The sequence below is a fragment of the Leucopleurus acutus genome (genome assembly GCF_964270905.1).
Source record: "Leucopleurus acutus genome assembly, chromosome: 5".
NCBI lineage: Eukaryota > Metazoa > Chordata > Mammalia > Artiodactyla > Delphinidae > Leucopleurus > Leucopleurus acutus.
Window position 1 is genome coordinate 136,492,275 of NC_139147.1, and position 20,030 is coordinate 136,512,304.

The 20,030-nt window shown below is 38.3% G+C and overlaps 1 protein-coding gene across 4 annotated transcripts in view; it reads right to left on the reverse strand.

The window, feature by feature from the left end:
- Positions 1-20,030, reverse strand: part of SATB1 (SATB homeobox 1) — a 228,755-nt gene that overhangs the window by 58,318 nt on the left and 150,407 nt on the right. For 3 of the 4 annotated variants that reach the window (XM_082840034.1, XM_082840035.1, XM_082840036.1), the window contains 4 exons: positions 17,060-17,294; positions 13,003-13,179; positions 12,105-12,231; positions 11,218-11,341 (listed from right to left, as the gene is read on the reverse strand). In XM_082840034.1, the coding sequence (XP_082696160.1) occupies positions 11,218-11,341; positions 12,105-12,231; positions 13,003-13,179; positions 17,060-17,270 (639 nt within the window). In that variant the 5' untranslated portion in view covers positions 17,271-17,294. Of the gene's footprint in view, positions 1-11,217; positions 11,342-12,104; positions 12,232-13,002; positions 13,180-17,059; positions 20,011-20,030 lie in introns of those variants that run through there. The other variant, XM_082840037.1, reaches the window with a different exon arrangement.

Consider the following 20,030-nt stretch of genomic DNA (forward strand, 5'->3'; position numbering starts at 1 on the left):
CTCTAGGTCCGGCCTGCCTATGGCCTGAATTTTCACAGCAGGTTTTTAGATGCGCGTGGGAAACTTAAAGGTCAAATTTTAACTTCAGATCAAATGGAATCAACTCCACATTCAAACACTGTTTTAATAGGGATTCTCAGTAAATGGGGTTTTCTTTTCATCCCAAAGGATATCAAATACTACAAACAAGGCATCATAGGAGACGGTGACATGGAACGAATTTGTTGAAAATTCACAGGTAGTCCCCATCTGGTATTGAGGGAGGGGAGGAAGGGAATCGGGTTTCAATTCATGGGAAGCAAATGGCAGGATTTCTAAGTGTCATACTCTCTTTGTGATGTTAGCTTATGTTCCCCAAATCTTTCCCTCTGGATCCTTTATTGCTTTCTAAGCTATTCTCTTGGGAGATACAACTGGGGCATACTTGGCATCTCAATTTGTTGAGAAGAGACTAATCACTTCTAAATTTTACTTAAACTCCAGTTGCCATCGTTAAGGCTCTTGCCATCTTGATCAATCCCGGTGCCTTGAAAATGGCATCGTCACACAGAGTCACCCTTGTATCGTGCTAAAAATAGAAACTCGGTACAAAGCTCCAAAGGAGTACAAAGGGAAGCACAAAGAGAACCTGGGCAATTCTGTTTTAATTCTCTTACTACATTTCCTAAAGATGAAAATGTGACCGTTTCGAAGCACAGGAATTTTATGTAATGGTTTAAATAGCCAATTCATCACGTTTAAAGGAAATGCTGGCTCACAGTTCGTACGGCTTTTCCGCATAATTAAAGTAATTTTACATAAGGCCCAGATAATATCTTCTGACCAGATTCTCTATTCTATCTTTTTGTATAAGTATCATCTAGATCGTTCTTAATGCTACTGAAACCTTCTTATTCAAACGAATTGAATACGTTGGTAAAGAGCTTAAATTAGAAAATATTTGCTAAAAAGCGTACTGTTACTAAGGGCATGTAATATTTCAAACTAACTGCAGGCTTAGGTTTGCTCATCTGCAACATGAAGGGAAATGAACTAGATAATCTGCAAGGTCCCTTCTAACAGCTTGAAGATTCTATGAGATCTACAGGCATTCCCAGACACAGGTCCTACAGGGTCTTCTTTAATGACTAAAGAAGATGCGATTGTTATACCCATCAACCATTCACTGTGCAGACATTACCAGTTTTATTTTTTAGGAAGGTTGGAGTCCCTCGGTATCTTGCTTATAATATGATTATTAAAAACATACTCACTATCATTAAACATTACGCTACTCCAAATAGAATTTTCATAAGTTTTTCATTAGATAAATCTAATGAGTTTTATTTGATTTTATAGCAAAAATCATTTCCTAAAATTCTAAATCCTGAGCACTGGGAATGCTTGCTCCTTCTTTCTCTGATGGCCCTTGTGTGGTTAAATCTCCCATTCTCTATGGAGATTAAAATTTCTCATATCTGTACTTAGAAATAGCAGAAAAAGATACCAAATTTGTATTAAATTCCAGAGGTCCTAAATAAAGCATTTTGAGAAACTTCAAGCCACAGAGTGCAAAAAAAACTAAAGTAGTCTGAACAATCCACTTTTCCAAAAGTAAATACTAGAATCAGACTCTGTAACTCTTCACAGATTTTATATCCCTTCTTTCCCTGTATGAACGCTATCAGATTTTTAAGCCACACTGCCTAAAAACTGGGGAGAAAAGTAAGACTGCTTTTTAGCTTTTTATGGGGCCAAAGACTTTCTTTGGGAGTCTCATGAAACCGATGGAAGCTCTCCCCACATATATACTCCCCAAAAGAGGCTTGGAACTTCTGGGTCTGCACAAACCCTTGGGAGCCCACTGCGTGGGCAGTGGATCACACCCAGATCTGATCCAAGATTTCACAGGAGACTGAGGGCTAGGTCACGTCCTTGATTTCTGTGTTTTACTAGTTGTTAGTTGTTAGCCAAGACTTCCCACGTCTACTAAATAAATAGACACCAATGTCACCTCTGGATGAGGTCACAGAGAAAAATCAAATTAACCTAGCTCACCTCTATCAGTATTATGAAAATGCTTTACAGTTTAGGAAAATGCCATATACTGGTAATCACCTCTTTGGGAGTTATGGTGAAATGGTAAAAAAAAAAATGTGCTGGACGGGCTGTCCGTCATGAAGTAAGGAGCTCAGCCCATCACCGGGTGCGTGAGAGCCAGGCTGAGCTGGTGCCTCCTGCAGAAGGGTGGACAGACCAAGCCCCTGAGGCCTGTTCTGCAATGGCTCAACACTTATCTCCACTTGCAGCTCTCTCTAAATTCAGGTGATTCTGGACCTTCACACCGCTGACTTTTACACACTAGATGTTTATAGCCCCAAACGGAGTCTCCAATGCCAAATGTGGCCTCTGGAACCTCAGCTGAGGGAGAGACATTGTGAGCTAACACGGGGTGGTACTTAACTGCTGGCATTTCCAGCTTGGCAGTGTCAGCAGCTTGGCAGTGTCAGCGTCTTGGTCTAAAAATCATTTGATTCTGCTATTGGTATTCCCCCCCGCTTTATTTTTTTTTTTTTAATATGAGAAATAGACAAACATAAATAAATAGAGTAATAGTAGAAAAGCATGGATCTCAAATATAACGCAATTGAGACAAAATGAAACCTACTAGCCAAGCTGAAATACATAGTTGATTATAAAAGAAAAATTTTAAATGTGCACGGAAATATGTTGTTAAAGAGTGTGCTTAACAGTGACGTATAATTAGGTCTTTTATAGCAGTTTTTAGATCTCTGGGTCCCTTGTACCTCCCAAGACTATTGTTCTGCTTACAAACATAGAAGTTTTGTACATATACTCAAGAACAGTGACAATATAAGCAAAAATATGGGACAGCTTGGAATATCAGTAGGTTTTCTTAGAGGAAAATGTAGAAGTAATTTGCTCTTGGTAAGGTAAATTAAAAATTCAGAATTAAGTGTAATAGGAAATATATTTTGTAAAGTAGGATATTATAGATAAGACTACATATAAAATACTAGTAATAAAACTACTTGACATAGTTTATAGGCTCATGAAATAAACATGATGAAAATTCTATGAGTCTGTTTAGGTTTGACAAATATTCCTGAGATCCTACTATGTGTCAGATCTCTGAATGTGATGATGAATAAAACTTAGTCCCTTTGTGACCATCAATTACAGTGTACTCAGAGAACGGAGTTAGTCCACAGATAATTACAAAACAAAGTGGAAAGTGCTATTGGGGGGGCATAAAGGAGGGACAGAGACTTGGATGTAGGGAGTAGGGGGTGGAGGGTAGTTAAAGGAAGGAACACTGGGAAAACTCACATCCAGAGGACAGTCCACACCAGGCATCTTTGACACTGTCCAGTCTAAGATACCACATCTGCTTAACTTTCAAATGTGCTTATTTAAAGCATCATGCTTGAGTTTCCCCCCCACTTGCATTTTAAGATGCATCAGACCTTTATACTGATTCTAAGGAGGGCGCTAAAAACATTCCTTAAAGGTGAGAATGAGTTAGTTATAAAACGGCCCTTTAATTTTTTCACAAACGAAAAGTTCTTGGTTGTTTCCATAAAAAGTGACACTTGTACCAAAATCTTCTATGTTAGCAACAAAGTTTCTTAGACCCACAAGTGCCCTTTCAAACTCTCAATCCCCAGGCTGTAGAAAAACAAGTATACTGTACTTTAGAACTGAGCGCTGTTCTAAATGCTGTACAAGTATTAACTCATGTAATTCTCCTAACAATCCTGAAAAATTGGTACTATTATCTTGCTACTTTATAGATTTAAAAAATGAGGCATGGAGAGTCACCTGCCTGAATTTACAGAGGGGTAACGACAGAGCTCACATTCTTGACTCCCATGGAACGAATGCTATTAGCTTACTAATTATGTGATGGCAAAGAGCAGTGGCTGATGAAATATATCACTTCCAAAGATAGTTCCATTAAGAAATAAAAAGAAAATGAGATCGAGCTCTGCCCTATGTTAACATAATCGAGGAGATTCAACACATTTGGGGAAATATTTATTGTGACGTTTCATAAAGATAATAATCGTTTTGGTTTGCTCCACGTTTTTCAGTTGCATAGGAATAAGCGCTGGATTGATAGTAAAACGGGACAAGCCTAGGACAGTCGGGTGGTACCCAATGAGGAAATACCCTGTCTTGTCACCTAGATAAGAATGTGATTTCAAACGGTGCTAACAATTAAAGCTTTAATCGTTCTTAACTTTCAACATCATTTGCCTCTTTAACCTCTTTGAGTAAACTAAATTAGATTAGCATTTTCATGGGGAAATATTGCCATACAAGAGAATAGTCTTTTGAAAAGGAGAAAGAAAAAGATGACTAAAGAGGATGAAGTTTTAGAGTAAGAATGAGAGAAAAGAAAAAGTTTCTTAAGTCAGCCACCTTCTCTACAATGCGGAATTCTGCAGCCTCCTGAATTGTCCCTAATGGAACTCCAGCACCCCATAATAATACTGCATATTAGAACCCACTACAATCTTACATTTCTGTAGCGCCCTTCATGCAAGGATCCCAGGGTGCTTTACAATCATTATGAGTTAAAATTAAAACTAAAGCACATACAATTCCTAATAGAACCATTTTAAAAATGCTAAGCAGAACAAATAACTTTTAAGTCTAGATTTAAAAGTCCCAACAGCAAGAGCGTTCCTTATTTCAATTGGCAATGAACTGCGGAGCCTGGCTGACGCTCTCTCCTGTTACGTTAAAGGCTCTGTTATGTTTTTTAATACTCAGAGCACCTTACAATCAAGCAGTTTCCAAAGAAAGAGGAAAAAATCTGGTGCGTGTAGTATCTGTTTTGATTATTCTGAATTTAGGGTTTTCTGTTTGTTTGTTTATGAATTTGTTGGGGACCAAAATCTGACATGAAATAAAACAGGTTTAAAAAGCAAATCCAGAGAAAGCCCAACTTGAAATTTACGTAGTCATTCCGACAAAAGACACTCCAAAAGCACTTTAAAACTAGCTCTGTTTGAGCAAGAAAATCTGATTGATTAGCATGATTTGGTTAACTTTTTAAAAAAATTAGAAACTAGCATTTAATAGGCTTTCTCTCAGGCCATGTCTACTCCTAAGCCTTGGCAGTATTTATTATTCTGCAAATCAGAAAAAAAATAGGAGAAATGCACTCATGATATGGTAATTTTCCTTGCATTAGTGATTTTGAGGTCAGAGGAAACCTGTTCAGATCTAAAACAAAGCATAGGTAAAAATCTATTAAGTGAAAATGAAGTGCTTACACACTGTCAAAGCACCCTCTAAATTGGCATGGCTTAAACTCTTTTATGTTTTATTCTTGTGAAAAGATAGTGGCCATAAAATATCTGAGATCAATCCATTTGAAGTCAGATGCTTTATTAAGTTTGGCTTTTTTGAAAGGTTACAGGGAACTAATATCAAGCTACAGTAAAACCCTTATGTATATAAACCGGCTAAAAATGAGCCTGATAGATGTGACGCAAAAAAGCAAATTTGCAATTTGGAGGACACGTCTATTGTAGATGCTACGTATTACATTATTAACACAGAACAGATATCTCACTAATTTGAAAGAGGTACTAGAGTGAAGTAATAACTGGTTCAAAAAAGGAGACAGAAAAAGTAATCTGATGTAAGTTTAGCAATTCACACAACTGCCCATTTAAGACTGGTTTGCCATTTCCTTTATGGATCTCGCCATTAATTGCTGAAAGTAGTAATAAAATCCAATTAGTATCTAGTACTTCCATGCCTGGCAAAGCAGATATTCATAACCTCGGACTCCCTTGGGCAGTAAGGTAAAAACTGGGAAAAGTTTTGCCATTTAAAAGAGGAAAGAAAAGCTCCTACGTGGAGCTTTTCCTCAAAATATATGATATTTAATGACAAGATTTACAATAGATTTACAATATTATGCTAGGAAGGGGCAGGTACAAAATCCTACAAGCACATCTCTAACAGGAAACTTTAAATAGAGCTGCCAGTTATACCCTTGGTCATCACATTGAGCCAGTGAATGACTAAGGTCTATATTTTCACATAGACTCGAGAAATTGCCCACTGTTTCCCATGCAAATATCTAACGTTGTCTTGGGGGTCAAAACAAAGGGCTATTAGCGCAATTATACCTACTGATCCGGACAGGATGTAAGGACGGGGAGAAGTGACTGCCAACAGAGTTCTTACAGTCAAACTTTTTGGAACCTCCCAAATACCAGACTATCCCAGGAATCAGTCCCCGTGGTCTAAATCACCCTCGAATACTCTAAATTAGGGGCATGACGGTATTTTTAAAGTGAGTCAATGTAAGAATGACAAAATCAAAGATACAAAAACAAAACATACGTTAAAGAAAAATTTCAGCAGTAAGAATAAATACAGTTGGAAAACTGTAAGTAGTTATCAGTACTACAGAGAAATGTATTTTATAAAACATCAAATTAGTTGGAGAAAGGTTTTTTAAAAAGGCCTCTGTCTCTATCTATCTATCTATCTATCTATCTTTCCTTCCATCCATCCATCCATCCATCCATCCATCCATCCATCCATCCATCCGAGAATACTTGATTAAGCTCACAGGGTCTGGGTATGAATTCTCGCCCCTCTGCTTCACCTGCTCCGTAATCATGGGACTTGCTTAAACATCCCATGGCTCGGGTTCCTTAACTGAAAATGGGGATATAAAACCATATACCACTTAGGGTGACAGATACAGTCTTGATACTGTAAAAGTACTAAATGAAAGTTACTATTATTTCAACTACTAAGATGTGTCACCCTTATTACTCCATAGGAAATAGAATGCCTGTCACACAGCAGACTGTCAATACATATTTTTGAATGTATAAATATATGAATATGTGAATAAGTTTCATAGGTTAGACTCTCATGTGAAATACAGTATTTGAATACTGATGTTGGATATTCTCTGGAGAAAATGTGATTATTAATGTTTACTGGAATTTTTTTAGAGACGTCATTTTGGCCCCAAAATTATGAAAAAAATAATATAAAGTACAGTTAAAAAAAAATATATATATCTACAGCCTAACAGATAGGGATTTTTTAAATTGGTGCTTTGTATAATACAGACTGAAAACCAGCTGAACACAGGGGTTTATTAATGTCTATGGAAATGACTGTCAAGTTTCAGAGAATGGGCAGGGTTAAACGCCAAGTGTCAGCAGGGCAAGGTGGCTTCTTTTTTCGCCTGTTTTGCCAGTACCTAATGAAAAGTCTGACACATTCTACACCCCTAGATGCTGTCAGAAAAAGGAAAACCAAAATATCGTTTTTCTCCACGTTACTTCTAAATGGAACGTTCGAATTTAAATTCATTTTATATATCTTTTGCTACTTGAAAATAAAAATGACAGTTCTCACTGTATGGAGGACTCGGGCTTGGAGCTACTTTTCCCAGGTGAGAAATGAAACAGAAAGAACCGGCACCTTAGAAATATGAAAGTGGTGATGTGTGAGCGTGTGTGTGTTTGTGTACACAAATGTGAATGTGTGTGTGGTGGGCAAGGGTGTTAAAAATGCACATATATCAGATTAAAATCCCTTAGGAATATGTGACCTGAACATTTTTAGAAGGAAGACGCTAGTCTGGCAGAAGTAATAACTGACCTTTTACTTATGATACTTTTAACAAAACGAATCTATCCTTGTACTGAATGTATACATATTTATCTAATGTTCAATTTCTAAAACTTCAGGGGAAACTTAAAATGAAATCTATTTTTATTGTACATCAAAATATTTACTTTTTCAAATCCCAATTTACCTTCCAAATCCATACCCTCCAAGTTCCCATGACCATAAGCTTTCTTATCCCCACGTCAGACTTTATTCTCCCTTCCTTACTTGCAGGTCAGAATACAACACCCACCTTACCTAACCACATCCACTGAAAAAAGCAAGAATAACAACACAGTGCCCAACCTCAGATCCATAATGAGCTAAGGGTTTCTTATGCCTTAGAACAGTTTACAAAAATAAACAAACACGTGGTAGAAAAAAACAATAAATGGATGTCAATCTATTTGGGCAGATTTATGATAGGAAATCAGTCACAGAAATAAAGGTCTGAGTTATAAGTCAAACCCCACGCACACTTAATGGAATTTCTGCGGCTAGAGAAAACCTTGCAAAGATTATCCAAGAAAACATTACTGCAGGAAAACCTAAGTCTTCATTTTAAAATCAACACGCTAAAACGCATCCTTGGGAAAGGACTTTGGGGGTCAATCACTAACCAGCATTTTGACTTTAATCTCTGGGAAAGATAACATCTTCTAGTTCTAAGATTGGAAGTGCAAACTGGACTTGCTCTTTGCAAGTAGGGGACAATCCTCCTGGGAGCACTGGAGGCATGGCCTGCCGGACACCGCAGGCAAATTCCTGGGGCTGCCCCTCCCCTTCCCTCCTGGCCGCTCCTCAGTAAAGGGAATCTCCTTGCCCACAGGGTGGACATTCTGCTCAGCATATCATTAGGGACCCAATGGCCATATTCAAGACTGGGCTATTTTACCATATTAAACAAAACCAAATCCTTAATGTACAGCAAAATGGGCATGCTGAATTGTATGCTAAGAGTCCTCACGTGAATGAATCAAAACTCCACAGGAGGGGAAAAAGTCTTAAGCTGTAGCATTTCTTGGTGTTAGGTCCCATTTTGTACAAGACTGAGGCCGTATTTATTATTTGCTAGGCATTTTTCACCACAGCATCTTCATCACCAAATCTCACCAGGGAGGAAAAAAAGAGCAGTTTTACCAAGCTCAGCATATATTTGGGGCTGAGGCCTTAGAGTGCCTGCATTTCCTCTAACTAATAACTTCTGGCAGAAGAGAAAATAAAGAAGCAAATGGAAAATAGTCCATAATTAAAACATTCCGAATTGAGTATCAGATTCACGAATTCATTCTAGAGAAACAGAAGATGATGCAGCAGAATATAAAATAACCCCCTCATTTAGAGAACAAGTTGCACTTTTTCATAATATTAAATATTAAATTAATTTCAAATATTTGCTGCCACTGCTGAACGATGTATACTTTTACAAATTTTTTTTTTTTTTTTAAAGAAAGGAAGATTGTAATTACAACTGATGTTGAAGTTACAGCCTAGTTTCACCACTTAAGGATGACAGCAGGGTCCCCAGCTACCCAGGCCCACATGTTCCTCTCGAGGCCTCTCTATAGAAAGTCACCCATGTCTGACTCCAAAACCAAGTCCTGAATTTCATTTTGTCAATTCTGTTTAACATTATAATAGTTTGTATTTAATTCATTTCCCATGATAACATTAAGTAAACTCACAATTGTATTTATAAGCTATAGTGAGGTAGAGTTTATTGGCTGAATGTTGATGTCATTTAACAATTAGTTCTCACTGCCTGTTTCAATAAATACTTATACTAGCATCCTCTTCTCCGGCTCACAGTAAATGCCTTAAATCTCTGCCTTCCCAAATCAATGGGACACTTAGTAACATGAAGATACATGAGATTCCTATACTGGGTATTTATATGTATTTTAACGCTGAGTTAACAAACAAACAAATAAACCAGCCTTTAATTCTAGGACATTTCAAATTTTCAAATGCTGAAACTAAGTGACAAACTATCTGGAGTTGTCTGCAAAATCCAAAGCCCCAGAGGTAAGTCACCTGCTTCATTATATCATCCTATTGATTTAACTGTGTTTAATTAATTTAAATTACTTTTATTCGACGGTTATAAATTCACATCCTGCCTACTCCAAGGGTGAGAGAGAGAGAAAGAGAAGACCAGCTAAAATGACAACAAGACTTTGCTCTGATTTTCAAGAAACGGACACTTAACACCAGAGAATATTTTACCTGTGGCCATAGCTTACCTTAAAAGAATATAAAAAGCCATCATTAACTGTAAACTTAATTCATTTGCTTCATTCCTAGAATTGCTAACAAATAACAAAGTAAAGCTGATGGACTGTAACGCAGCAAACCTGCAATACATGGAGGTTCCATGAAACGGCAGCACAAAAGGCCACAACCTTCCTTCCAAAGGTACCCATGTATCTTCACGGCCATCACATTAGAAACACATTTTGGGAATATCTCAGTTGCAGAAATGTTTACAGCACTCATTCAGTTCAAGTCCAAATGACTGACAGACTAAAATTCACACTTACATTTTAAACTTGCATTGAAAGAAAAACTTTAAAAATTTAGTAAAAATCTAGTTAGACCAGCACTTCAACTATACTCTATGGTGGCATGACCTTCACTGGTGTGGGCACTGAGAGATGACATTACGACACAGTTACGTCGTGACCACACGAGCAGCCCATGAAGAGCGGGTTCATAGCATCCTTTCTTTTTTATTTGAAATCAGCTCTGCATCATCAAAAGTGATGTTTGGCTTTACATTTAGAAACAGAGGCAATCTCTCAGTAGAGTTTTAATTGCCCCTCTACCAAAATTCACTCTAAAAACTCGAGTACAATAATAATAAATCTCTGTCTCATTTCAAAAATCCCTGATGGTATGACAGGCGTCTCAGAGCAAAACATATGATCTCACTAAAAAAAAAAGCTGGGGTGTGTAAACCAATGCCATAAAACTGGTGACAAAATCCTGCTAAATAATAACTATTTAATCTTTAGTTACAGGGAGATTTGTTTTCTGTTCTTACTTAAAAATTTTTTTTTTTACTAAATGCTATTTCTTCTTCTTCTTTTTTTTTTTTTTTTTTGGTAATGAACAAAGTATCCGAAAACTATACTATACTCTTGTTTTATTGAGGTAGCATGGTGCAGTTTTGAACATTAACACTTCCAATGCCCTTCCCACTCACCTAGGGGTGCCTGGAAGTTATACCACCTTTATTCCCTTAAACAAAGGCTCTCAGGACAATGTAGCTTCCAAGCTCAGAGCACTCAAGAGGAGGAATCTACAATCAAGCTAGTGTAGAGTTCTGCTGAGCTGTTTTTCCTCCGCTCTTTTCCCCAAGGGAGAAAAAGTGTAAAGGCTCTGGTTCAGGACGAATACGGCATATTTTTGAAAGTCACCAGCAGTCAAGTCACTTTGCCTTTTGGGGAGATTCTTGCTTCCGATGCCAGTTGCTTTAGACTAGGGAACCCTATTACACCTCCAACTAGGGCTGCCCACAATGTCCTAACATTTAGGACAGGCAATGCCAAGTACCTGTGAGAGGGGGCACTCCTTGGCCAAGGAACTCTGATTCATATCCTTCAGTAAGTCCTTCAGCGCATTCCTGACGGTGGTGTGGGACCACTGTTCTGGAGGCAGGTCTTCTAGTTTGGGGCAACTATTGGAGACACAGATTAGAAAGGGGATTATGACCAGATCGCATCCTGCTGCAGAACGTTCCTTTAAGACAGACAGATTTCATTTTGCGCATCAAACAGATGCATCTGGAGATTGCTCTCGGTCTCCTGATTGTTCCGATTAGTTAATTACTTTATACAACACATCTGCTGTATCGATGCATGAATTATACATCAGCTGCCTGTGGTGGCTATTTTTTCACGTTACTTCTACCTTCCTGCTCTGATGTGCTTGGGAAGACAATTTAAGGTGTGCTGCTTTCTCACGAGCCACGGTGAAAAACGGGAACGTGGGAACACTTTCCTTTCAGGACTCTGTTCATACGAGTTAAAATGGTAAAAAATATAGATATACATAAATGAAGAAGAGCTCGGCAATAGCGAATAAGGCATTCTTTCACAAAATGTACACAGATGGCACTGTTCATGATATGCAAAAATATTTTTCTCTTAAGTAAACTTTATGTAAAATGCCTTCTTGTAATGCATCATTTAATCCACTGCACATACAAAGTCTCGTCGTCTGATAACCTGCACAGATCGATGCATTTGGGGGGAAGGTTGCTTTTTAATGACAGATTGAAGTTAGGAAAATAAAGCAGAAGGGGTAAAGTAACAAAATCAATTTGGGTTAACCTTTCTGAAACACAGAGTAAATCACAACTGAAGGGTGACCAGAGATGCTTTATTTCAGATGATCAGGTAAGTAGAATGTTCTGCCCTAGAGTTGCTGTCCTGACTCACCTGTGTAACTGAATTTTCAATGTGACCACATGATACACGTCTTGAAGCATATCTGCTACCGTAGCATCAGGGGCATCAGTCACATAAGACAGTGGGACTGGATTCCACTTTCCAACCTGGATTAGTCCTATTCCAGATAAAGAGAATATGTCACTAACTATTTTACCCTTCAGATAACATATCTAGTAGAAGGTTTGTTCTTTTTCTTTTTTAATTGCCCCCCACCACCAGCAATATTGTTATTTTTTTGAATGATTCCCTTCCCTCTAAAAGGCAGGTCAATGAAAATATTCACAGCTTAGCTTTCTAAATTGTGAAATTATGTAAATGACGGTGGGGTTGTTTATTATTTTGGAAATAAAACCCCATCAATAAAACCTAGGCAGAGGCCACATTTTCCTAACTTGCAGGAAGTTCTAATAAGACATAGCTGAACCAGTTCTAAATGGCTTTACGATTTAGATAAGATTCTCTACTGCAATGGGAATCAGCACTGAAAAATACTTTACAGCCCATAAAACCATCAGAAACAGAATAAAAGAAACAGAACTAGATATTCAGTCATAAATGCAAATTGACTCTCAACAGTCCATCTGCTCAAATACGTTCCTCACTTCCTTGTGGGTCCTCAGTGGAGCAGATTATTAAGGTCAATAAGCATACTAATGATTCAGCTGAAGTAATTTAAAAAAAAAATCTACCTCGACATTCCACATGAGCAAAATGTGTGTTAACTAAACCAAACTGAATTAAGCCAATTTTTTAAAGCCACAGTCTAGAAGGAACCCATGTAACACACAGGCTACAGTTTTTTGAATGGAAATATTCAGTTGCTTTCTCTGCAAGGTAAACAAAGGATGCCAAGCAATTTTTCCAACCCCACGTCTGCATTATTTACCTTTGGCCTGGGCAGCAGAGCTATGCGAATAACCCAGAGACAGCAAGGCCATTTCAATCAGCTGGTTGAAAAGCATATCCTTCCTCACCAACACAAATTCTGCATGTTCCTCCTTGCAATCGTACTCAATGGCATTTTCATAATGTTCCACCACGCAGAAAACCGGTAGCATGGTTCCTATCAAGGACACAGAGGAAAAAGAGACGCAAACCAACGATCTTCAGAAATACAGTCTGGGGGGAGGAAAAACGAAGCCGTGAAAATAAATCTTCAACACAGTGAGAGAAGGGGCGGCTGTGTTTCCAAGGCAGACAGGGCACAGAGATCCAGGCGCACACACACACACATACACCTGCCTTTATTTTTATTTTTTTAAGTTGTAAGAGAAATACTGAAACAGAATGTGAACTTGGCCCTGAGGTAACTTGGGCTCTGCTTTAATTTTAACAGTGCGTTTCCCCACATCAATTAATGCAGAACTACCTTTTTGATCAAATCATAAGGCTGATGAGAGAGGAGCCAGGGTCTCGTCTGATCTGCTGTGAGTGGTACCCGGTGTGCAAACGCAATTCGCTACACTTGTCCTCGAAAGAACCCACCTTTGGGCTTCCTACACGCTTTTGTTAACATTAAACGTTCATTGTCTGTATCCAAACAAATTATATTTGATGATAAAATTATTAGCATTTTCCTCCTTTTTTAAGACCTTGACTTTAACGAGTCCATAGAAGAAACACAAAACTTAACCAAACTGATGTTCAAAATACACGATTTCAATATGTGCATACTGCAGATGAATAAGATTTTACTCTGATGGCTACTCATTTAATCTATCTGACTAAAAAGATATCACAGTAACCACATGTCTTTAAAATGAACAATCTTTGCTATAGCAAATGGGATAAAAATGAGAGGAAAGGAAACTGGCCTCATCAGGGCATCTTAGGATACAGGAATCTGCATAGACTTGAGGTGTTCTCTCTTTATTTACTGTAATCCCACGTAATAACTCAGTAGCCAGATGATTAACAAACACAGGCCACACCACTGTTAGCAAAGCGGTTTCTAGAAACAGAAATCATGGAACGTGGTAGTACTCGAGGTGTTTACGCAGCGCACTGTCAGACTTCCAGAGATAAACGGAAAAGGGTTAAAAGCAGATGCATCTGAACTATACTGTGGCAAGCTGCCAGGAGGGTATCATCTTTAGCATAAATGATGACTAGGGTTACTTTAACAGGGCACCCAGGATCCCCAATTAGTCCTATCACATTAATGCCTCTCTAAGCTCTGCCCTCTGGACTCACAGAATCCAACCAACTTCTGAAGGTGTCGAGTGCCTGCCAAGCACAGATAAAAATCAGGATTTCCTCCTGACACTAGGGATGCCCTTTAAAAACGCCCTCTTTGCTTGTTGCTGCTGAACAAAGCCGGCAGTAAAAGCAGCTACATTTTTCTACGTGTGCATCTACCCCACAGCTTCAGTGAACTGTTCACAAGAGATTCTAGCTCTGACAAACAAACCCCTTTAGGTTTACTTAGAAAGGCTCGCAAACTCATTTGGAGGGACCCAACAGGCTAGGGATGAAAAACAAGCTGCGGAGCTTGCCAATATTCATGTCACTCATTCGGCTGTTTTATACCAGAGAGAGAACCCATCAGGGATCAGAAAGAGACTGGGGGAGACCACAGCAAAAACAGCGGTATGCAAACGGGTGATTTCTTCCTTGGCTGGAAGGTACTTTGGCAAAACCTTCTAAACAAATAAACAAAAACCTCCAACCCCTTTTCTTAAGGTGTGCTTTCTCATCCCGGCCCCACTTTTTATCTAGCGCCTGTCAAACAGAAACCCTGCACTGGAAAAAGAAGATTAAAAAAAATACTACCACCACCACCAAAAGGCTGTAGGAATTTTGTTGCTTGAAGTAAGCAGAGAAACTTCTACAATTAAACTGCATTTTTAAAATGTCACTATGAATGCAATGCTTAAAAAAAAAAGCACTTGAGCAGGGAGTGAAATTACTGTACTTTGGTTTCTCCTCCCCCTGTCCTGAGGTCTTCAAAGAATTGGGTTACCAATACAACAAAAACATACACATTGATTTCTTCTCTTATAGAATGATACAGACCTGTTCTGCTCTTTGCTTCTCCTGAGACCTATGAAATAACTGTAGGTTTTTCAAACTGTTGAAATATATGAGAGTTGTTTTGGACTTTATTTAGAGGGACCCTGTAAGATCATTAAGGTGGCTACTGATAAAGCGACAACAGTAGCCTTTAATTCCCAATCTAGCTACTAAACCTTCCAGCAAACTGTCACATTGTCCTCCGGATGCTGGGAGTCAAGCTGAACAGGGGACTTCTCTGAACTGTCTGATTATTTGTGTAAGCGCTGGACGAGGCTTCCAACTCCACCAACTTCATAACCTTCCAGCATGGAAAGGGGAGTGCGCTGGTCACTGCTGACTGCTAAAAATACCCCATGATTTAAACCTGAAGGCAGTCTTAGGAGCTTTTGCTGAAGGTTTATGAGCCTGTGTAAACAGCACGTCTGCCATAAGGAGCAGTGAAGTCTGTAGAATCCTTGTCTAAAACTGTCCTGGCATTAAAGTTTGCTGTGCAAATATCACATAATACCAGAGACAGCTGAAATCTCCTATTTAGGAATTTATGGAACTTACATGTTTGCAGGCGTCAGAAAGTCTTTTTTATAGAGCCCCAGTGCTTCGCAGTACAATATTAATGCACTCTGTTTGAAAAAGCCGTAATAAATTATATTTTTAATGCTCTTACCCTGGCTTTCTTAAGATGCATACATTCTTGGCAAACAATCAATAAATAGGGTAATCATGAGGAGAGGCCAAAGAATTTGCTGAAGTGCTGTTTTTCCATTTTTAATAGATAAAGATCTAACAATATGGACTGCTGTGTCTGTTCATTTCAGGATCAATATATTCTTTGTTTTCGCCAAACCAAGGAAAAAATAAATGATTGTATGATAAATGTTATGCATCAAACACAATGAAATTCCTCTGCTTGCTAACTTTATCTACTTAATATTCTTGGTTGCTACAAGATGGCATTTTTATCCTCTGCTTTAGCAAATGTAAGGAAAATCTGAATCCTATACACAGTTATTCGGAGACAAATAAAGACCTTCTAAGGCCCACACATTATGGCCAGGATAGGCAATGATTTATAGAAACAACAGTGCTGAACGCAAAGTTATTCAACTGCATCAATGGAATATAAAATTGGTAGAAAGGAATCACACAGTTACATACCCTCTCCTTATAAACTTGCCTAGATCTGCCCTTCTTTTATCAAAAATACCCAATTACAGCAAAAGGGAGACACTAGAATCTTCAGGTTTTTCGCTACTAAATAATGAGTTTGCTCTGAAGAAAACAAACCACCAAAAAAACCCAACATCACAAAACTTTTGTATTATATTGCAGAAGACTTCCATTATCTGTGAAACTGCCTTACAACCAGTAATCCTATGAAAAAGCTAGGTTGGTTCTCAAACAATGGAAATGTCTTATTCTTTTTTTTTTTAGTATTTATTTATTTATTTAGCTGTGTCGGGTGTTAGTTGCAGCATGTGGGATCTAGCTCCCTGACCAGGGATCGAACCTGGGCCCCCTGCACTGGGAGCGTGAGTCTTAGCCACTGGACCACTAGGGAAGTCCCACATGTCTTCTTCTTACTCAGGGTTAGTTTCAGCAATAGCCACCTCTGTATGCTCTACTACAATAACATCTTCTCGATGGAAGCCTCGTGTAACTGAGACAATGACATTTAATTCAGTTCTTATTGTCCACAACATCCAAAGACTCCAGTCTATAGGGGAGTAAGATGCTCTGCTCAGGCACGGAGCCTACACTTTCAAACGTGGCTGAACCTACAGCCAGAAATGTAACTAACTTCAGATCAGAAAGAGAATCAAGGAAAAGAACGTAACAAAGAAGCCTTCTGCCTCTCCACACGGACACCAAGTGGCCTTGGGTGAACACAGGGCTTGCAGCCTTCCAGGATTTGTATCGAAAGTATTTACCTTTCCTAAGGTTGCTTTTCATCAGATGGCCCGAGTGTTTTAAAGGTACTCCCTGCATTTTTGCACCTGTGCTCCCAAGCCTTCCTCTTCCTAGTGGGCTCCCGTTCTGCTCCAGGCGGGCAATCTTGGCTGGTGGACCCTTCGGATCGCTCACATTGTTAGACATTTCTGAATGTTCTTTCCCCTGAGTTGCTTCGTTCAAATGATCCATACTCAGTTACTCTCTAAAGATCACCTGCCAGAATTTAAAAAGAAGACATGTTATAATTGGGTGGGGGTCTCCACATCTCTCTCTCTCTCTGTATATGTAACACCATGTATATGTTTTATCCTGGATGCTTCTCTCTTATTTGTAAAATTGCTTAACTGGGCATATAATATAATGCAGACGTTACTCTATTTCTAGATCACAGCATTATATTTCCATTCAAGGTAACAGAATAATTTGCGGAAATTGTACCAACACACATGAACGAAAAGGTAATTTGTCACCTACCAGCAAAACTAACTGGGGAGGTGGGTGCGGGGGGAATGGGCTTACTTTCAGAACAAGAATTTACAAGTATAGCTAAAGAGAAAATAAATTGTATTTATGTACTCCCAATTTTAAAAAATTAGAAACTTAATACAGAACACAATAACAACACTTTAATCAAAGATGGAAAGATTATCACAGTCCAAAATATTAGTTAGATCTGATGTCTTTGCTTATATTTTTATATGCAGTTTAATTCTCATTAAGAAAATATATCTACATACGTATACACCACCTCAAAAGGTAGCAAACTTCTGCTTTTGAAACTCTCTATTGGCTTTACAGTTAATTTGTAGAAAAACTTTTCTACTGTCAAAGTATCAAGAGTTACATGACCTGTTTTAAAGATTTAGTCAAGTCTTGTCTCAAACATGTGACTGAATCATTCCACCCCTAAGCAAATGGATAGAAGTGGAGGATTTCTTCAAATAGCCCCGGTACTGAACTGTTACAACTCACATGTCTTAGGGTTAATATTTCGGGGTCCTTTAGTAATAGAATGCTGTTAACAATTTAAATAGCAAAAATTTTGAAAATATTTCATAATACACACATTAGATTGAAGTGCTAAACTCGCTTTGAAAAAAATCTTGATAATTTCGGTAAAACACAATTGCCAGTGTTCAAAAATAATCTCAGCATGCAAAGAAGTCAACATCTCAATTAACTTCAGAAAAAATTAACAGATAATTATTTGCAGTTGTATTATACATGGGACATCAATTTTCATACTGTTTATAATAAAGTAAGTAGTACATTATCAAACTCCCTTCTAAAATACAGTTTTAACTAGCATTAATACGAACAGATGAGTAGAATTCTTTTATGAACTTTCATGGTACTTGAAGTACTGAGTTCACCGACACTAAGGGAGAGGGGAGCATATATAGAAAAACCAGAGACAATATGAGAATTATCACTTTTCTCCAGCTGTCTGGTAATTCGACATATCTTTCCCTTAAAAAAAATATGCATATACATACACACACACACACACACACACACACACACACACACACACACACTATACCGAAGAAGCTACTCAGATCCAGATTTGAAAGCGAGCTTGTGTGATTAGCATGGCCTTTCTGTAAGCATTTATTTTCCCCCCTCTGTTTAACTGTAGATTACTTTGTCCATTATAATCAAGGAAAGAGGTGATGGGGAGGGGAGAGCAGTGATAATCTGTAGGTTTAAAAGCAACCTTAAGAATGTCAATTGAAGAACTATAAAGTTAGACAAATAATGGCTATTTATCCTTGTACTCCAGGGTGGCACACTGAGACCAAAGGTCTACCGTTGATCGAGGTCCCATCTGTTTTTGGTTATGAGGTTCATTAACAATAAATGTGCCTCTTTTAACCACTTTTTATCAAGATTACTCTTTTCCACTAATATTAAACTGTAGTCTAAAGCCAAAATTAGTGGTGATTATTAACTTATTCAAAACACGCTTTATAATGCTTCATATGGGTTACAGTACAGAGCTGCTTCTCCTGAAATTGGCTGCCTTACCCTAAAGCGGAAGATGAATTTTAAAACATATGACTTGAAAAGAAAATACTTAACCCATGGGGCAATTTAAGAGCAAAAAAAAAAAAAAAAAGACCGGGGAGTAGATAAAAGCATCAAAGTTAATGCTACAAAACATATTAAGTAGTCATGAGGCTTAACAGCGTTATAAACTGTAAAGTGTTAGATGATAATTTAGTTAATGTATTGACAATCAAAACGTCATATAGGTCATGCAAAATTGTCCTTCGAATGAATACCCACCTATAAGCAGCTATCAAACTCAGTCATCTTGTATAAAGCTCTACATTATAAAGCAAAATTACATGCACATAAAACGCCCAATTTACTCATTTAAACTCTACGCCCAAGGCTAAAGTTCACCAAACCTGAGTTTGGAATTGCAAAGAGCAACCTCCACGGGGCCCGCTGGACTGACAGCACGGGAACTAACTACAGTCTCAACAGATGCCAGGCTGAAGAGTTTCTTTTAAGTTACACATTTAAACAACCCATTTTACTGCAACGTCTGGCTGGCGCATTGAAAGCAGGCTACTTTCTCAAAACCCCATTTCCCTGTCCATAAACGAAGTCCATATACGATAATCAACTAAATAAACAGTGAACTCAGACACAGCAATTATTTCCTTTGAAAAGAGAAAGCCAAGCCCGAAATTCCGGTTTCAAGAACCTATTTTTTGCAGCGTGGGAGCCTTTTCAATGAGTTCCGTGCTGGATCGCCTCCCTCGGCCCACAGAACCTCATAATCACATTTTAAGAGATTGTGCCCTTATCCATTCCATATGGCCGGCACGATCCAGGCCAAGCTTTCACTGTGACCTTTTAAAGAGACAAAGAAGCAAAGTACTATCTAGAAACAGAAACACTGCAGTTTTACTGAGTGAAATTAGCAAAACCGACCTG